This window comes from Magallana gigas, chromosome 2 (genome assembly GCF_963853765.1).
Source record: "Magallana gigas chromosome 2, xbMagGiga1.1, whole genome shotgun sequence".
Taxonomy (NCBI): domain Eukaryota; kingdom Metazoa; phylum Mollusca; class Bivalvia; order Ostreida; family Ostreidae; genus Magallana; species Magallana gigas.
The window spans coordinates 46,576,724-46,591,702 of record NC_088854.1 but is presented as its reverse complement, the minus strand read 5'-3'; the positions used below and the strand labels follow the sequence as shown (position 1 = coordinate 46,591,702).

General features: G+C 35.8%; 2 protein-coding genes across 2 annotated transcripts; both read right to left on the bottom strand.

Moving 5' to 3' along the window:
- Positions 1–1,819: 1,819 nt before the first annotated feature.
- Positions 1,820–9,197, bottom strand: LOC105340878 (galectin-4). Its single transcript, XM_066076859.1, has 7 exons — positions 9,040–9,197; positions 7,242–7,330; positions 5,219–5,420; positions 3,686–3,880; positions 2,824–2,912; positions 2,488–2,707; positions 1,820–2,067 (listed from the first exon to the last, which is right to left on the bottom strand). The coding sequence occupies exons 1-7, from the start codon at positions 9,070–9,072 to the stop codon at positions 1,951–1,953; spliced, it is 945 nt and encodes a 314-aa protein (XP_065932931.1). The 5' UTR covers positions 9,073–9,197; the 3' UTR covers positions 1,820–1,950.
- A 1,311-nt stretch (positions 9,198–10,508) lies between these two features.
- On the bottom strand, positions 10,509–14,631 carry LOC105340879 (mucin-2). Its single transcript, XM_011447127.4, has 6 exons — positions 14,472–14,631; positions 11,940–14,325; positions 11,566–11,646; positions 11,338–11,469; positions 10,835–10,918; positions 10,509–10,672 (listed from the first exon to the last, which is right to left on the bottom strand). Exons 1-6 carry the CDS (start codon positions 14,575–14,577, stop codon positions 10,618–10,620), a joined length of 2,844 nt encoding a protein of 947 aa, XP_011445429.3. The 5' UTR covers positions 14,578–14,631; the 3' UTR covers positions 10,509–10,617.
- Positions 14,632–14,979: the final 348 nt, after the last annotated feature.

The window sequence follows — 14,979 nt, the reverse complement described above, 5'->3', positions numbered from 1 at the left end:
AACTTCAAGTACATGTATCTAGAAAGACATCAAGTAAGACTAGCAAGTAACTAAGTTATAAACAAGCAAAGCATCTTTTGGTCTTAATATATTCAGAACAATAATACATACTATGTGATTTGAGATTTCTACAAGAATAACAGTGCACAGAAAATACAGCCATTTTAATCACTTATAGAGAGTCGGTGACTGAATCATCCTGGGTGTGGGTCTGTGAGTGGTGACTGAATCATCCCAAGTGTGGGTCTGTGAGTGGTGACTGAATCATCCCGGGTGTGGGTCTGTGAGTGGTGAGGGTATTAAGGGAGTCTCAAAGTAATATATTATAGCATTGAAAGTACAGGGCAAGAATGGCAAGTTAAAATAAATCACAATACAACCTTATTTTGATTAATTACCATTGCACAACTTTTGCTGCGATAGATTACAAGGATTATCAACATAATCTTGAGGGAAAGACTAGTAAAAGCACTGAACTAAATATTCTAACTGAATACACGTGTAAGTGTGATGCAATATATTTTGATACATTTACTGTAGTTTGAAAAAAGGATATCAAATACACCTACTAGCAAGAACCCTCACTCAAATACAACTATGAGACTTGGGTGATTGGGGCCATTTCGTAGCATTTTTCTATCTCCAGACAAAGAAGAGATTGAAAGGTAAAACTATATATGATGTAGAATTAGATCAATTATATAACAAAATTCAAGTGATAAATTTTCTGAACCAAATGATTAAAGATGTCAATTGTTATGAACAGTGAATTAGATTTAATACATTTGAAAATTATGGTATGTACAAATTGTTTATCACACAACTTTCTCAATCCCAACTGATGTCATTTCTGAGCTGTTTAACAAGCTTCCACATTTTGTGATTAAAATGTTAGCCAGATTTCAGTGCTTGCCAAAAATTGTTCTAAAAAAAGTTCAAAATAAAAATTCAATACCAACAGCAAAAATGACCCCCCCCCCCAAAAAAAAAAAGGACAAAAAAAATCAAAAAAGCAAAATACAAGTTTTCTAAACAATGTTTTACAATACGTATATCTGCAATACTGATCTTAACAGATACAGATAGTTTGAAAAATGCCTTAATTATAACAGATAGTTTGAAAAATGCCTTAATTATTAAACATTAATAAATTATCTGCCAACAAAAACTAATAACTACATTAATTTGTCCTGCTGAAGGGCCATGAAGGGGTTAATTAGTGGACAATCAATAACTCCATACTGTTAATAACAAACATGAACATACAAGTAATTATATATCTATGAACTAATTAGCAGAAAATGGGATGTGTGTAGGTGTGTGGAATCTAATGATACATGAATGCATATGAGTTGTAAAGCTCAAGGATAATAAATTGAATTGAATATATGTTTTAAGTTGACAAGTTCTATATGTTACAATTCGTGGAGTTCAACAATTGTACCTCAGGGGTTTCAAAAAAAAAAAGTAGAAACCTACTTGCATTGGTTCAAGAGAGATAATAATTAAAAGGACAATAAAACTGTGGCAAAACGCATGTGCTTATAAGAGTATTGCTCATTTTTTGCATTGATTTTATGTGTATATCTGTGTGTGTAGTATGTTGAATGATTGATGCTAACCAAGCAGGATTAAAAATCTCTTTGATATATCATATATCAATATCAGGAATCATTTATTATAGCCATTTATTTTATAAGTACAAAATGTACTTGACACCTGATACCATAGCCGCAAAACTAATAAAAGCATACAAAACCTTGCTATTGTTACCTTACAAAGCGAAAAAAAAAATCGAATTAAATCACAAAGAAGCAAAATGAAACAGCAATTTTTGATCATCATGAATCGTTGGTACACTTCTCAATTCTCTTGGCCCTCAATTCTCTTGGCCTTTAGTTTCTGAAAGTGTCTCTTGTTTCTTTCTGATGTTAACATCCTGCGTACCGTTTACTGGTATCGGATCTGTGTGACCCTGATGTCACCGGTAATGCTGAGATACTGGAACCGACCCAAGGGCTGAAGCCGATGCTGGAACTCAATGAAGTGCTTCCCATCCACCGCCACCTATAATCCAATCCAAAGAGTTAGTCTATAATACTCTTTATATAGAATATCTTTTATTGAATTTGAATACATGTACCTTGCTTCTAAATGAAAGAAGTGCATAAGGAGATCTAGAGGGGAAAGGTTGAGGGGGAAGGGGGGGTCAAGATCATTAACCTTTTGGAATTCAAAAAGTATATGCTATATGTAACATCAACATTTATAAAAAAAAATATTGAATAACAGATACCACACATCTATCAAAACTTAAAGCTGATATTGGTGACAATGTAACAAAGGTAACACTTATATGACTTCATGATTTCAGTCTTTGTTACAGCATGGCGATTAAAACCTTGACACAAAGATGATCTTACTTTGACTGATTTCAGTCTTTGTTACAGTATAGGGATTAAAACTTTGACACAAAGATGACCTTACTTTGAATACATGAGCATCACAGAGAATCATCAGATCAAAGTTAGCCTGGGGTCTGAAGGGGAAGAAAGGCTTGTGTCTCTCCTCTGATCCCCAACTGTTTCCACTCATGGAGTTCCGGACAACTTCGTTGATATTATTGTTTCCACAGTTAAATCTGACATCAAAGTGGAAAGCTATGTCACTCCCTCCAGCTGGACTCTCTTGTATGTTCACAGTGAATCTTCAAAATATAAAAATTCAAATGTCTATAAAAACATTTTAGTGGTATATTTAAAATGCAGCACACAATTTAATTGAGTCAATTTAACAGAAATTAAAGAAAGTTGACTATAATACCTGTCTGTTCCTCGTGTTATTCCCGAAATGAAGATGAGTTTTCCAACTTGAAGCCCATATGGAGGGATTAATCCCACGTATGGGATAGGCTGAAAAGTACAATTTATTAGAGTTGATCTTTTAAGTGATTGTACATTTCTTAAGCTGCACTACATGTATCAAATAATTAGCTCATAAATATGATTTTCTCAAGTTCATAACAAAAACAAGAGGCCCATGGGCCACATCACTCACCTGCACAACACTAGACAAAATAAAATCAACTTTATGAAGCCATATCAAAAATATCGGGATAAAGAATGAGTTAAATTGATCCTATTTTAAACAATTTTCAAAAATTTTTTACAGATGTTTTTATGTTGGGCACCTTTTGTAACTGTTATATCAAATATTGACCATGCCATTCTCAAAATGATCTTAAACAACTGTTCATATAAATATAAACCTACATCAAATTTTCAACCACTTGTGTGGCCCCATCGTACCCCGGGGATCATGATTTATACAAGCTGGAATCTACACTACCTGAGGATGCTTCCACACAAGTTATAGCTTTTCTGGCCAATTGGTTCTTGAGAAGAACATTTTTATAGAATTTTCTCTATATATTTCTATGTAAAAATTCGACCCCCAATTGTGACACTACCAAACCCCCAGGGATCATGATTTGAATAACTTGAATCTACACTGGAGAAGAAGTAAAAAAAGTAAAACATGTAAAAAAGTTTACAGATGGAGGAACAGACAGACAGACGCCGGACAAAAAGTGATCAGAAAAGCTCACTTGAGCTTTCAGCTTAGGTGAGCTTAAAATCAAATTTTATTAGTATATAGAGGGTCCTAAGACAATAATGAGACTCACCGGGTTATAGATTGGGGCTGGCAGTTGTGGAGGGTAGCTGCTGTTGGATGGGTAACTCATGGCTGGGGCTGCTGGGTACGGGGCGTCGAACCTGATGAAGAAGATGGACACCCCCGGGGGAATCTGGAGGGTATTCACTCTGTGCAGCGGGATTCTGTGCTGAAACTCTGTGAAGTGCCTCCCATTCACTGCAATCTGTATAAGTCATAAACAAACAAAAAGGTATAATCATATGCATTAGACTAAAAAATGTTGTGTAACTATCATTAGACTAATGATAATCAGCTGGGACACAGATGAAATCTTGGTTACTCAGACTTTTCTACTTCAGAATAAAAGATTTTTCAAGACCATTTCGCAGATTTTCTAGACCTTATATAAATACTACCTCTTTGAACGGTCAAAATAAAGATATGTTCATTAAGATCAAGAAAATGAAAAAAATAATTACACTCCAAACTTTCAATTTGAAATTTGAACTTCAAGTAAATTTTCACTCAAAATTCAAGTGAATTTCATGTAGAAATTCATTTGAATACCACGTATGGTCATTTTCATGTGAATTTCACTAAAAGTTTCAAATGATATGCTCTTTCCATATGAAATTAAGGTGAGGCAGTAATAAAAACCCTTGAGTACATGTATATTAATGTATCAAACTCTCTAAATGAAGTTAGATGAATAACTTCATAACTGTTAATTATTGTCTTTGAAAAATTCAGCATGCTGTTACATCACTGTTAATAATGAAAGCTTACACTCTAGGGTCTTAAGATAAATAAACAACAGAAACTAACAACAGTGCACTTGTTCGAATTGAAATAAATCCATGCAATATAGTACATATTTTTGTGTAGGTTATAACTTATAAATTTATTTGTATATGAGTAGCTGAAACACTACAGCCTGTCAATCCAATGTTCTTGTAAAGCAACAGATCTGCAGTTATCAATTTATATTTACATTCCACATATATTTTGCATGTAAAGCTACTGCAGATATAGCACCATAACACAGACAGGGTACTAAAAGGTTAAATCACGAGTTTTAATTGTGACGTCACAAACGTTGAACGCTGATAAATACAACGTCACAAGCGAAAATCAAATATCACGCTTGTGGCTGTTACTGTGGCTCTTCCATTAATTTGAACTTACCCATAGGATAATACAGTAACTTGAGGTATAATTCGCATTTGCGTCCAAGGCAAGAAGGTAAAAAAATGTAAATATATTAAGCATTAAATCCTTATTTTTTGAAAGATATAGTCTCATAACTGCAACGGTGTGTGCAAACAAATTTTCATAACGCGCTAACGCGCGTTATTCAATTTGTATGCACACACCGTTGCAGTTATGAGACTATATCTTTCAAAAAATAAGGATTCAATACTTAAATATATATGTGTTCTACAATGGGATGAAACAGCTTCGGTGAAAAGCGCAAGCACCATTGACTGACTGTCTCTTGGGTTGGATGTATACAGGTTAGTACCCTTAATCTAATGACACCTCTGCCCCCATTGACAAATACCTTGAATTGGCTTTCTTCAATCAAGAAGATGATTTCAAATGGTTTTTCCTTCTTGAAAGGCATTCCTCCGTGTTTCTCTTCTGCCTGCCAATGTCCGCTCTGCATTGTGTTACGAACGACACAGCCCTGGCTGACCCTGGGGTTGAAGTGAAAGGCGATATCTGCTCCATCCCCTCTTCCACACTTAAAGTTGATGCCAAATCTAACATGGTAAAGTTTATATTGGACAGATTTTCTAGAGTTTGATAAGAAATTGATTACTAGTATCTCATTAAGGACAATTCTGTGTAATTTCAGCTAACTTGTAACAGCTAGCTGCAAAACAAGGATATACTGTAAATTCCTTATCTTTCGCGAGTACTTAATTCCGCGAATCAACCGTTCTGCATCAAAACGCGAAAATATGAAATCACAAACACCAGATTTTTATCATAGTTTCCTTAATTTAAATTTGTCAGAAAAATAACAGCGAGATTTTAAAATCTGTGAGATGTGCCTCTCACGAATTTACGCGGATATTTATTCCTTGCGTTTAATTAGGAATGTACAGTATATACACAAATTTAAACTTTAGTTGAACTAAGTATATCAATCAACTGATACCTTGAATACAATGGATATGTTAAAGCGATTTGGAAGTCCTTAACACTTTTTCTTTCAATTTTCGTATTTTAACTCAACATCTCGCATTCTTGGATTTTTTGGAATTGTTTCTCAGTACCATGGAGTTTTGGATAATGAGGTTTAACTGAGTGTACAATTCAAATCAAGACTTGTAAACCACTCCTCTATATGCTATACAAGAGATCTTGGATTGCATATTGTTAAGAGGAGTAGTTTTACATGTCTAATTTTGATTATAGATGTATTCCCTTAACATCAAGTTACATGTAAAAAAAAAATCACATAGAATTTTCCAGCGATTATCAATAAAAAATATAGCTTGTTAAGTATCTGTGATATTGCATCATTGTAAATTAACAGCAGGTGACACATTGTCCTGACTGCTAGAAAAAAGGCATCAGATCAATTACTGATGAATTCTGCATAACTACAGAATAATATATGAGTATATAGTTTGCAAGTTATTCTCTATACACTATTTCGACACCTTACCACTGCAATATCCAGTGCACAGAAAAAGTACAGCTCAATTAGTACAATACTATTTCTTGACGGACATTGAAGATCAATCTACATTATCTGCTATCGACTCATGGATGCTGTGTGTCCTTATTGTTTTTGTATCACCTGCATTTTTTTTTCTCTCTCAAAAATTAGCCTCAATATCTTATTGATTTTTAGGTTGAAAAAGTTCTCTGCTGTGTGCTCATTTTATTGAGTGTTACCAGGTTATCTTATCAGTGGAGACTGAATAAAAATGCCCTTTTTTTCTTTATTTCCTGCCAGGTTTATGCTAAGACTGCATGTGCTGAATTTGGAGGTGCAAGAATGTTCAAGACAACACAAAATGGTGTTGAAGATTTGTTTTATCATAAATTAAAGTAATATGGAAAAAGTAATGATTTTTTTCATTTTAATTAATAGATACATGTACATGGCAAAAATGGAGAGAAAAAAAACAAATACCGTCCAATTAAACATGAAGTTTATAACTTGTATATTGTAAGAAAAAATGATAAGCCTGATTCTTCAGAAGTATAGAGGAACATTGAAATCCATGCAGTTGGAACAAAAATACAGACCAAATAACATGTAACAATATAGAACCATTATAACAAGACCTTGGACTTCACTTCTTGCGTCAAAACAAGTTAAAAATGACCCGGTTTCAAGCGAAATATGCACCGATTTCATAGTCCTGCCTCAAAAGCCAGACAAATCTTGTTGATTTCAAAGAGCAGTGGCTGAGTGGCCAGCAATGAAATAGACAGGCCTACGTAATGTCACATTGCTGTTTGACACAACTACCCAAAGTCCAAGCTCTTGTTAAAATGGTTCTATATGCCTGATTAACTTCCATCTCAACTTGGACACAAAAAGGGGAGATTCGAAAGCTTACCCGTTAGCATGGTTTGGGATATTTCCCTGCACAAAAACTTGTTTTCCAGGCTGTAGTCCCCCTGGAATGTCACCTTCAAAAGGCAAGAGCTGAAAAATATTGTAATAAATGTTGATTTAGTTGTATTTATAATATTTTCTTTCCTTTTTTCCAATTACTATCAGTAATAATTTTCGCCTTTTTCAGAGCTGTGGAAGACTAGTAGTAAACCTTAGGGTTAGAAGAATTTTAAATTCACTGACTTTTTTACTTTCCTGTACAACACTTTATGACTTAATAAGTTATTTTCCTTGATTTGTGTCCAAAAATTTCAAAAAGGTTGAGTGTTGGGGGTTAGAAAAGGAGGGGGTTGCCAGGTAACAGTGCCAAATCTAATATTATCTATTCCAAGTGACATACATGTAACTTATTGGCTTTGTATCACAATGGCCAAGAACCAAACACACTCGATTAATACAGAGTGCAACAAAAGGTGGGCAAGCCGCCTTGCAAAGCGAGGCTTAATGGCAACAGGTAGATATGGGGAAATCAGTGAAAAATGAAAGTTGAATCAGGGGTACTACTACTAACAGCTAAAAAATGTTCTTCAAGCTCATTGCAACCACCATATTGGCAGCCATTTTGCTCAACAAAGTCAACTCAATCATTAATAACTGGCGCTCTCTGATGTATATTGCCCCTAAACTCTTTCAAAATCTTTCTAAGAATTCAATCTTAAGTGATTTTGATAAAAATAATCAATAATGCAAACCATGTAAGTTACAAAAGTGCTTTAATTAGGAAATACGACTTGTTTCATACATGTCTTATCAAAACATTTAAAGGGAAAAAAACAAATACATCAAGTTAATAAGTTTTAGATATTGTTTAAAGTAGCATATTTCAATTCTTAACCATTTTAAATTTTTACAAGTATTAATTTAGGAATCAGCTTCAGCTCGGATATTTCCAAGGTCACACTTGTTCTTACATAAAAAAAAAAAATGTCATAATTGAAGACTGAGCATGCAAAGTTTTCTTCACGATTTGAGTAGGCTGAAAGATCCAGTTGTGTATAGTGTACATTGAAATGGTAGAATTAAGTTACAAACTGTACTTGCGTGCGACCAGTTCTCGCCGAGTACCATTTCTCGCCAGTACATTGTGACGTCATTTTTCGTCTATAATATTATGTGTTGATATAATGACGTCACAATGTACTGGCGAGAAATGGTACTCGGCGAGAACTGGTCGCACGCCAGTACTGTCTCTTTTTAAACCAAAAAAAAACAGCACTAGGTCACACTGTTTATATTTTAAGTATAATATTTGCATTATGGGGGGCGGTCATTGATCATGTCAATTCCAATACTTATTCACCATATACCAGGAATTTCCAAAATTTAATATTTTATAAAATTGATATGAACAAACCCTCTTGGCACCATACAATGTTCATTTCCACAAGATGTACGTGTTACAAAAATATGGAGATAATTCAAAAACTACCAGTAGCTCAAGTTAATGTTATTCTCTATGTCTATGCCTGTCCACTTCTAGAAAGAGAATAAATTTTATGTCTGCATTTCATTGCAATAATATTGTAAATTTTGTATGTCACGGGGGCTTGTGTTTCCTCCGAGGTACCCGCTTTTTTCTACACAAGTCCCTGTGCGATGATGAATAATTGTAACTGTATCAGTGTGTGGAAAACAGCTGGTAAGGAGAACAAACAAAACAGTAAAAACTTGTGAATAAGAATGGAACATCCCACCATCCAATAGTGTGTGTAACTTATTTGATGATAAGAAAAACTTACTGGATTGTCAACCCGTCCTATCGTTTGTGTCATGTTGGATAAAAGACGCAGATTCTTCTTTCGTTTTAGTTTCAAGGAATTTCCTTCCTATTTCTATTTTCGTTTTGTGATTTGTCCACACTAATGACCGTAAATATCGGTCTATTTTTGGCTCAGACTAATGACCAAGAGGGAAAAGAAACTAAAAATAATATTCGCCCAAGTTTCATAATTTAGTTATGAATTTATTTATGAATTTAATCTTTCTCTTACATGTGATAAGATTACATGCATTTATAAACATGTAAATTCTTAATTAATTACATCATTTTTTTCGGGGAGTATCCTCATGTAATGAGTCCATTTTTTTGGTTTCTGAAAAAATAACTTGTTGAAAGTAGCATCTATTCACTGAGTTAACCCCCATGTTATTTCGTCCAAATACATTCAAAGACATCAAAAACAATTTTATAAAGATTATAACTTCTTGAGTAATGATTCCTTTGCCTAATCGAAAAAAATCCATAATTTAGCAACACTGAGAAACATTCTTTGGTGAAGTTTATATTACAAATAGTGCACCACCCACCCCGCCCCAAGCAAAATAATTCAGTAAAATGTCTGGTAATCCGGGTTTCATCATTAATGATATAAATTACATATATACTTGCAATTGCATTTTAGAAAACATTGATAGCAAGAAAACGTGTCGATTTAAAATGCCTGTCAATAAAGTTAAAATTGAACCGGCAAATGGTTTAAAACGTCGTAAAAATATAACTACTGAAAAACATAAATAATGCTAGAGAAGTTTCGCGCCTTTTCATTATGTTAATCTTAATCCTGCGATTACATACCTGTCAATCAAGTTAAAATTGAACCGGCAAATGGTGTAAAATGTCGTAAAAATATAACTACTGAAAAACATAAATAATGCTAGAAAAGTTTCGCGCCTTTTCATTATGTTAATCTTAATCCTGCGATTACATACCGGTAGCGATAGTCTTGGTCTATCAAAATAATTAAGTTGATACGTACATGTACGATTAAAAGCAATGATCGGGGTTATATACATAATAGATTCACAAAACGACAATATTCCTTTATATAAAGATGAACAAAAAAGTAAAAAATGTGCTCGGGGTTGGGGGTCCGCTATATAGCCAAACTTCCCTTGGGGAAATCCTACTATAAAATAAAATTACAAGATTTCCGAAGGAATGACTTCTATTTGATCGAGAAAGTCAATGGTGAATTAAACATTTTGGAAGTCCCTATCCTTATCATTGTCACAAGCCACGGGTTTTGTGTCCATTCTATTTCCACAAACCGGGTATGTGGATGTAGAATGGACACAAAACCCGTGGCTTGAGACGATGTATCCTTATATATATTGTTTGATGAAACATTTATGTCCATAACTGCCTTATTTGTTTAAAAAAAATCAAGGCCATTAACGGCGCAGTTTTACGCACCAAAAACACACAAAAATGTATGAAATTGTTTATTATTTTATGGATTTCAACAAATAACAATACTACATGTATTTCGCATCTAAATTTGAGAATCTGAATGTCCACAAATTTTGGCGCCAACCAGTTACAGCAAGTCTCCCTCTAAATATTCCACCACGGGACGCATGACTAATCGGAATCTGTGAACAGAAAGAAAAGCTGTACGTGAACAATTGTACGGTTGTAAAGTTTAAGCAAATTTGCCTTGAAATATGATTTAATAATGATAAAAAAAACATTCGTATTCGTAATACAGAAAATTGTTAACAAACTTCCAATAATTGTTTGAAACTTGAACATACCTAAACAGGCGCTGTGGTGGCCCTTTCTTTCCGGGTGGGTTATTTATCTGGATAGGGGCTCTAACGCTTCTCAAACCAATCACCCTGCAAAAATAATTCATATAATGTCTCAATTTAAAAGACATCTTAACAACGAATATTAATGACATATATTGTTCAGGAGGAAATTGTTCAACTCCTTTGTACAACGGGATATCTTTAAAGGTTTTGTTGCACCGGCAATATACAAATGCAATAAAATGAATGTCTTTCTGTCAATATAATACACGTAGCGTAACGTCTTCGTATAACTCGACGCCTATTGATTATAAAGAATGAACATTTAGATGCTTTTCGTATGGAAAACAAATGGAGCGCCAAGTAAAATGCATTGTATTTTCAAGCAACGAAAGATGTCATTGGTCATCTTTTAAAAAAAAAAAGAAATATTTATAAAACATGTCTGCTGTATCATGTTAATCGGTGAATGTTATATGTTGTTGCTCAGTAGGAGAAGAACATACATTTGGCATCGCCCCGGTATGGTATCTACAACAATATAGGGCCCCACTGTTTTAGTGGGCATTCGACACTTCTCGTCGGTTCCACCATCTTCACCCTCGTATTTGAAGGAAACATCGGGGTACCGCAGTCCTCTGAAAAAAGATTGGATTATAATTCAGCAAAATTACGACATCAAGTAGTTGTACTGTACTTTATGTCTACGAGAGTTCATAGCGGTTTCTGTGTACCTCAGGCCTGCGTGCATTTTTCTCCATATCATGCGGTTAGACCCCCTAAATTGACCTCTCAAGTCCACTATCTTTGAAATCCTTTGAAATAAAAGAACAAAAAGTAATGAAGTATGTATATAATCAAACTATGATTTGCATGTAAAATGGGATTATATTACGTCTTTTCACAATATTCTCTTATACATTACATGTACATGTACTCTCTTAAAAATGGAAGTATTGTTTAAAAATACATGTACCATACTGTAATTATTGCAAACATATAGAAAAATGTAAAAATTATCAGTAGTTATAAATCTATGGATACAATGAATTTCATATTTAATTAATTAAGATCAAAAGTCTAAATTGCGTGTCGCATTTATACTAACATGGTACAGCCCTCGGGCTCAGTGGTCACCAGAAGGTCGTTCCGGTTGTACTTGGTTTGGTACACAGGGCATGGTCTCGGGGTGGTGCTTGCTGTCGAGGGGGCCTCTGTGGTTGTTGTTGTCGTCGTCCTTTTTGTTGTTGTCGTTGTTGTGACTGATTCTGTTGTTGTTGTAGGTGCATTTGTACTTGGAGCGTCTGTTGTCTCTAGGTTGTTTGTTGTTATTGATTCTGTCATATCCACAGTTCCAGTTATACTTGAACTTGTGGATGAGACTAGATTTGCTGTTTGTGCCAGATCGACAGATGTTGTCACCGAATTGTTTGTATCTGCAACAATATTTGATGTCGCCTGATCTGTTGCCACCTCTTCTGTTGGTTGCACAATGCTATCTGATGTTGCCTGGCTTGTTGCAACCTCTTCTGTTGGTTGCATAATGTTATCTGATGTTACCTGGCTTGTTGCAACCTCTTCTGTTGGTTGCACAATGCTATTTGATGTTGCCTGGCTTGTTGCAACCTCTTCTGTTGGTTGCACAATGTTATTTGATGTTGCCTGGCTTGTTGCAACCTCTTCTGTTGGTTGCACATTGTTATCAGTTGTTGACTGCACTGCTACTTCTATTGTATTCTTATTCGTGACTTGTTGAGTTGTTGCAGACACCGCTGCTTCGACGACTTCAGAAGTCATGTCAGAAACTGTTGATATTGTGCCTTCAATCTCCTCCTTAGCTTGTGGAGTTGTAGATGACACCTTTGCTTCGACGACTTGCGAAGTCATGTCAGAAACTGTTGATATTATGCCTTCAATCTTTGTACTTCCAGTTCCTGATGAGGCTGATGACGTTGCTGAGACCGACTCTGCAGTATTCTGCATGGTTGTTGTATCTTGCTGTGCATTGGTCTCCGATGTTGTGTCTTCTATTGGTTTATTTTCTAAAGTCTCTACCGTTGTCTCTACTACATCAGAAGTAGCCTGGTCAACAACCACAGTAGGGGGAGATAGATCGTCTGTATTTATTGTTCCCATTTGGTTTTCAACAGTAGAGTCCGAAGATATAACCACTCTTTCAGTAGATGTGACAACATTGTCTGTGCTGTCTGTGGATTTCACCGTCGCTGATACTGGAGTTGGAACCGTTGGAGTTTCTGTTGATTGCAAGCTTTCGCCTGTTGATACAACTGGTGTAATGACTGGTTCAGTAAACTTTTCCGTGGTCTTAATCTGTGCGTTAACAACGTTGTCCGCAGAGGTCGTTGTTTCAGTTGGAGTTTCGACCGCTGTTGTTATTGACATCGACGCTGCCATATCAACGTTCTCAACCCCGTTTGTTGTTGTGTCTGTTGAAATATTTGAAGAGGAAGAAATACTCTCGTTAGCACCTATGTTGTTTGATGCGGAAATAGCAAGGGTTTCAAAAACACTACCAGTTGAGGTTAGTACAGTTTCGGTTGTCCCTGAATCAAGTGATGGGCCGCCAGTGGATACAATTTCTTGATTAGCTGGTGCTGCAGAGGTATCACTCACGGTAGTATCAAATAAACCTTTACTTTCGTTGATCGAAGCTTCGATCGCACTGTCCATAATCAAATCAAACCCATCCATTGTTTTGGAAAGCATCGATAAATTTTCAACAAGCTCTGCGTCTGCTACAGCAGGTAATGGCGTGGTTGAGACGTCTCCTACAGCAGGGGCCGATGTAGTAACTGTTTCAAGCGTCGCATCAAGGACTGCTGCCCCTGTGGTCTCGGATACTGAGACCTGAACATCATCAGACGGTGCAGACGCTAAGACTTCAGTACTTGATAATGGCGGGGTCTGAGTGTGAACGTCAGTGACGTCCATATTTGAGGAGACGGATGGAACCGTAGTAATTTGTTCGGCATTGGTCACTGATTCTTTGGCAACCACTGAGGAATTGGTCACGGAGCTTAACGTGGGCGTGGGAGAGTCAGGGGGAATTTGGGAAGAAAATGTTTGTGTGGATTTAATATCCGTGGTGATCTGGGTTGTTTTATCACTTGTCAGATTCGCATCGTCGACGGCTGCGACATTTCCTTTCGAGCTCGCGTCAATCAAACTTTCACCTGTAGCAGATCCGATAAACAGAGAGGTCTCTGGAGATGAATTTGAGGACACCAGAGACTTGTTAAAATCTTCAAAAAGCTCTTTTGTTTCATTCTTGATAATCAAGATTTTGTCCGCGGCTGTAGTATCGCTAGAGACGTTGCTGTCTGTTCGGGTTTCTGATACAACAGAGGCGTCGTTTGACTCTCTCATCATTGGTGAGGTATCATTGGCGTTGTCCTTTTGATCCACACTCAATGCAAGCTCCGCATCCACATGAAATTCCGTGTGGATCAATCCACTCTCTACACACGCCAAAACTTTACAGAAAAAGACCACAATATATTAACACGATAGAATCGATTTTTTTTTAAATCAAATTAATTATTAAAAATACTAAGTATACTTTATATTGACAAAAGAGTATTCTAAAATAACAAATAAGACAAAAGAAAGAGAAACTCACTCAAGAACAAACAGAATGAAGTAGTAGTCCAACGCGCCATAGTGCTAAAACTGACCAGTAAAATGGACTGGACCTCGAAATAGGCTAGAGTTTTATAGTTTTTCATCAGGCTGTGCTAGCCGCCACGTCAAAGGGGCAGCCCTCGTCCACCGGGCCCCGTGAACCACCAGACAAAACAACATCCCTTCTTGACATTTACGAGGATTTCTTTGAACTTTATAGAATATGTTTATTTATTCACTCTAGCACGCTTTTTTTGGTTGTATTGTCATGGCTTCACGCAGAATGATCCACGAATGTCTATGTTAGTCAATGGATTAATTTGATAACGGTTGTAAAAGACATGTATCTTTGTCAAAATACAAAAGTACCCTATTGTCTTCTAAATTTGTTTTATTTGGATGGAAAAGGTACGTGTTTGTCCAGTATTTCATATTTATTGCTTTTTTACTGAAAGTTTAATGTCATCGTGTCGCCATCTTTCAACGCGTGATGACGCAAACCCGCT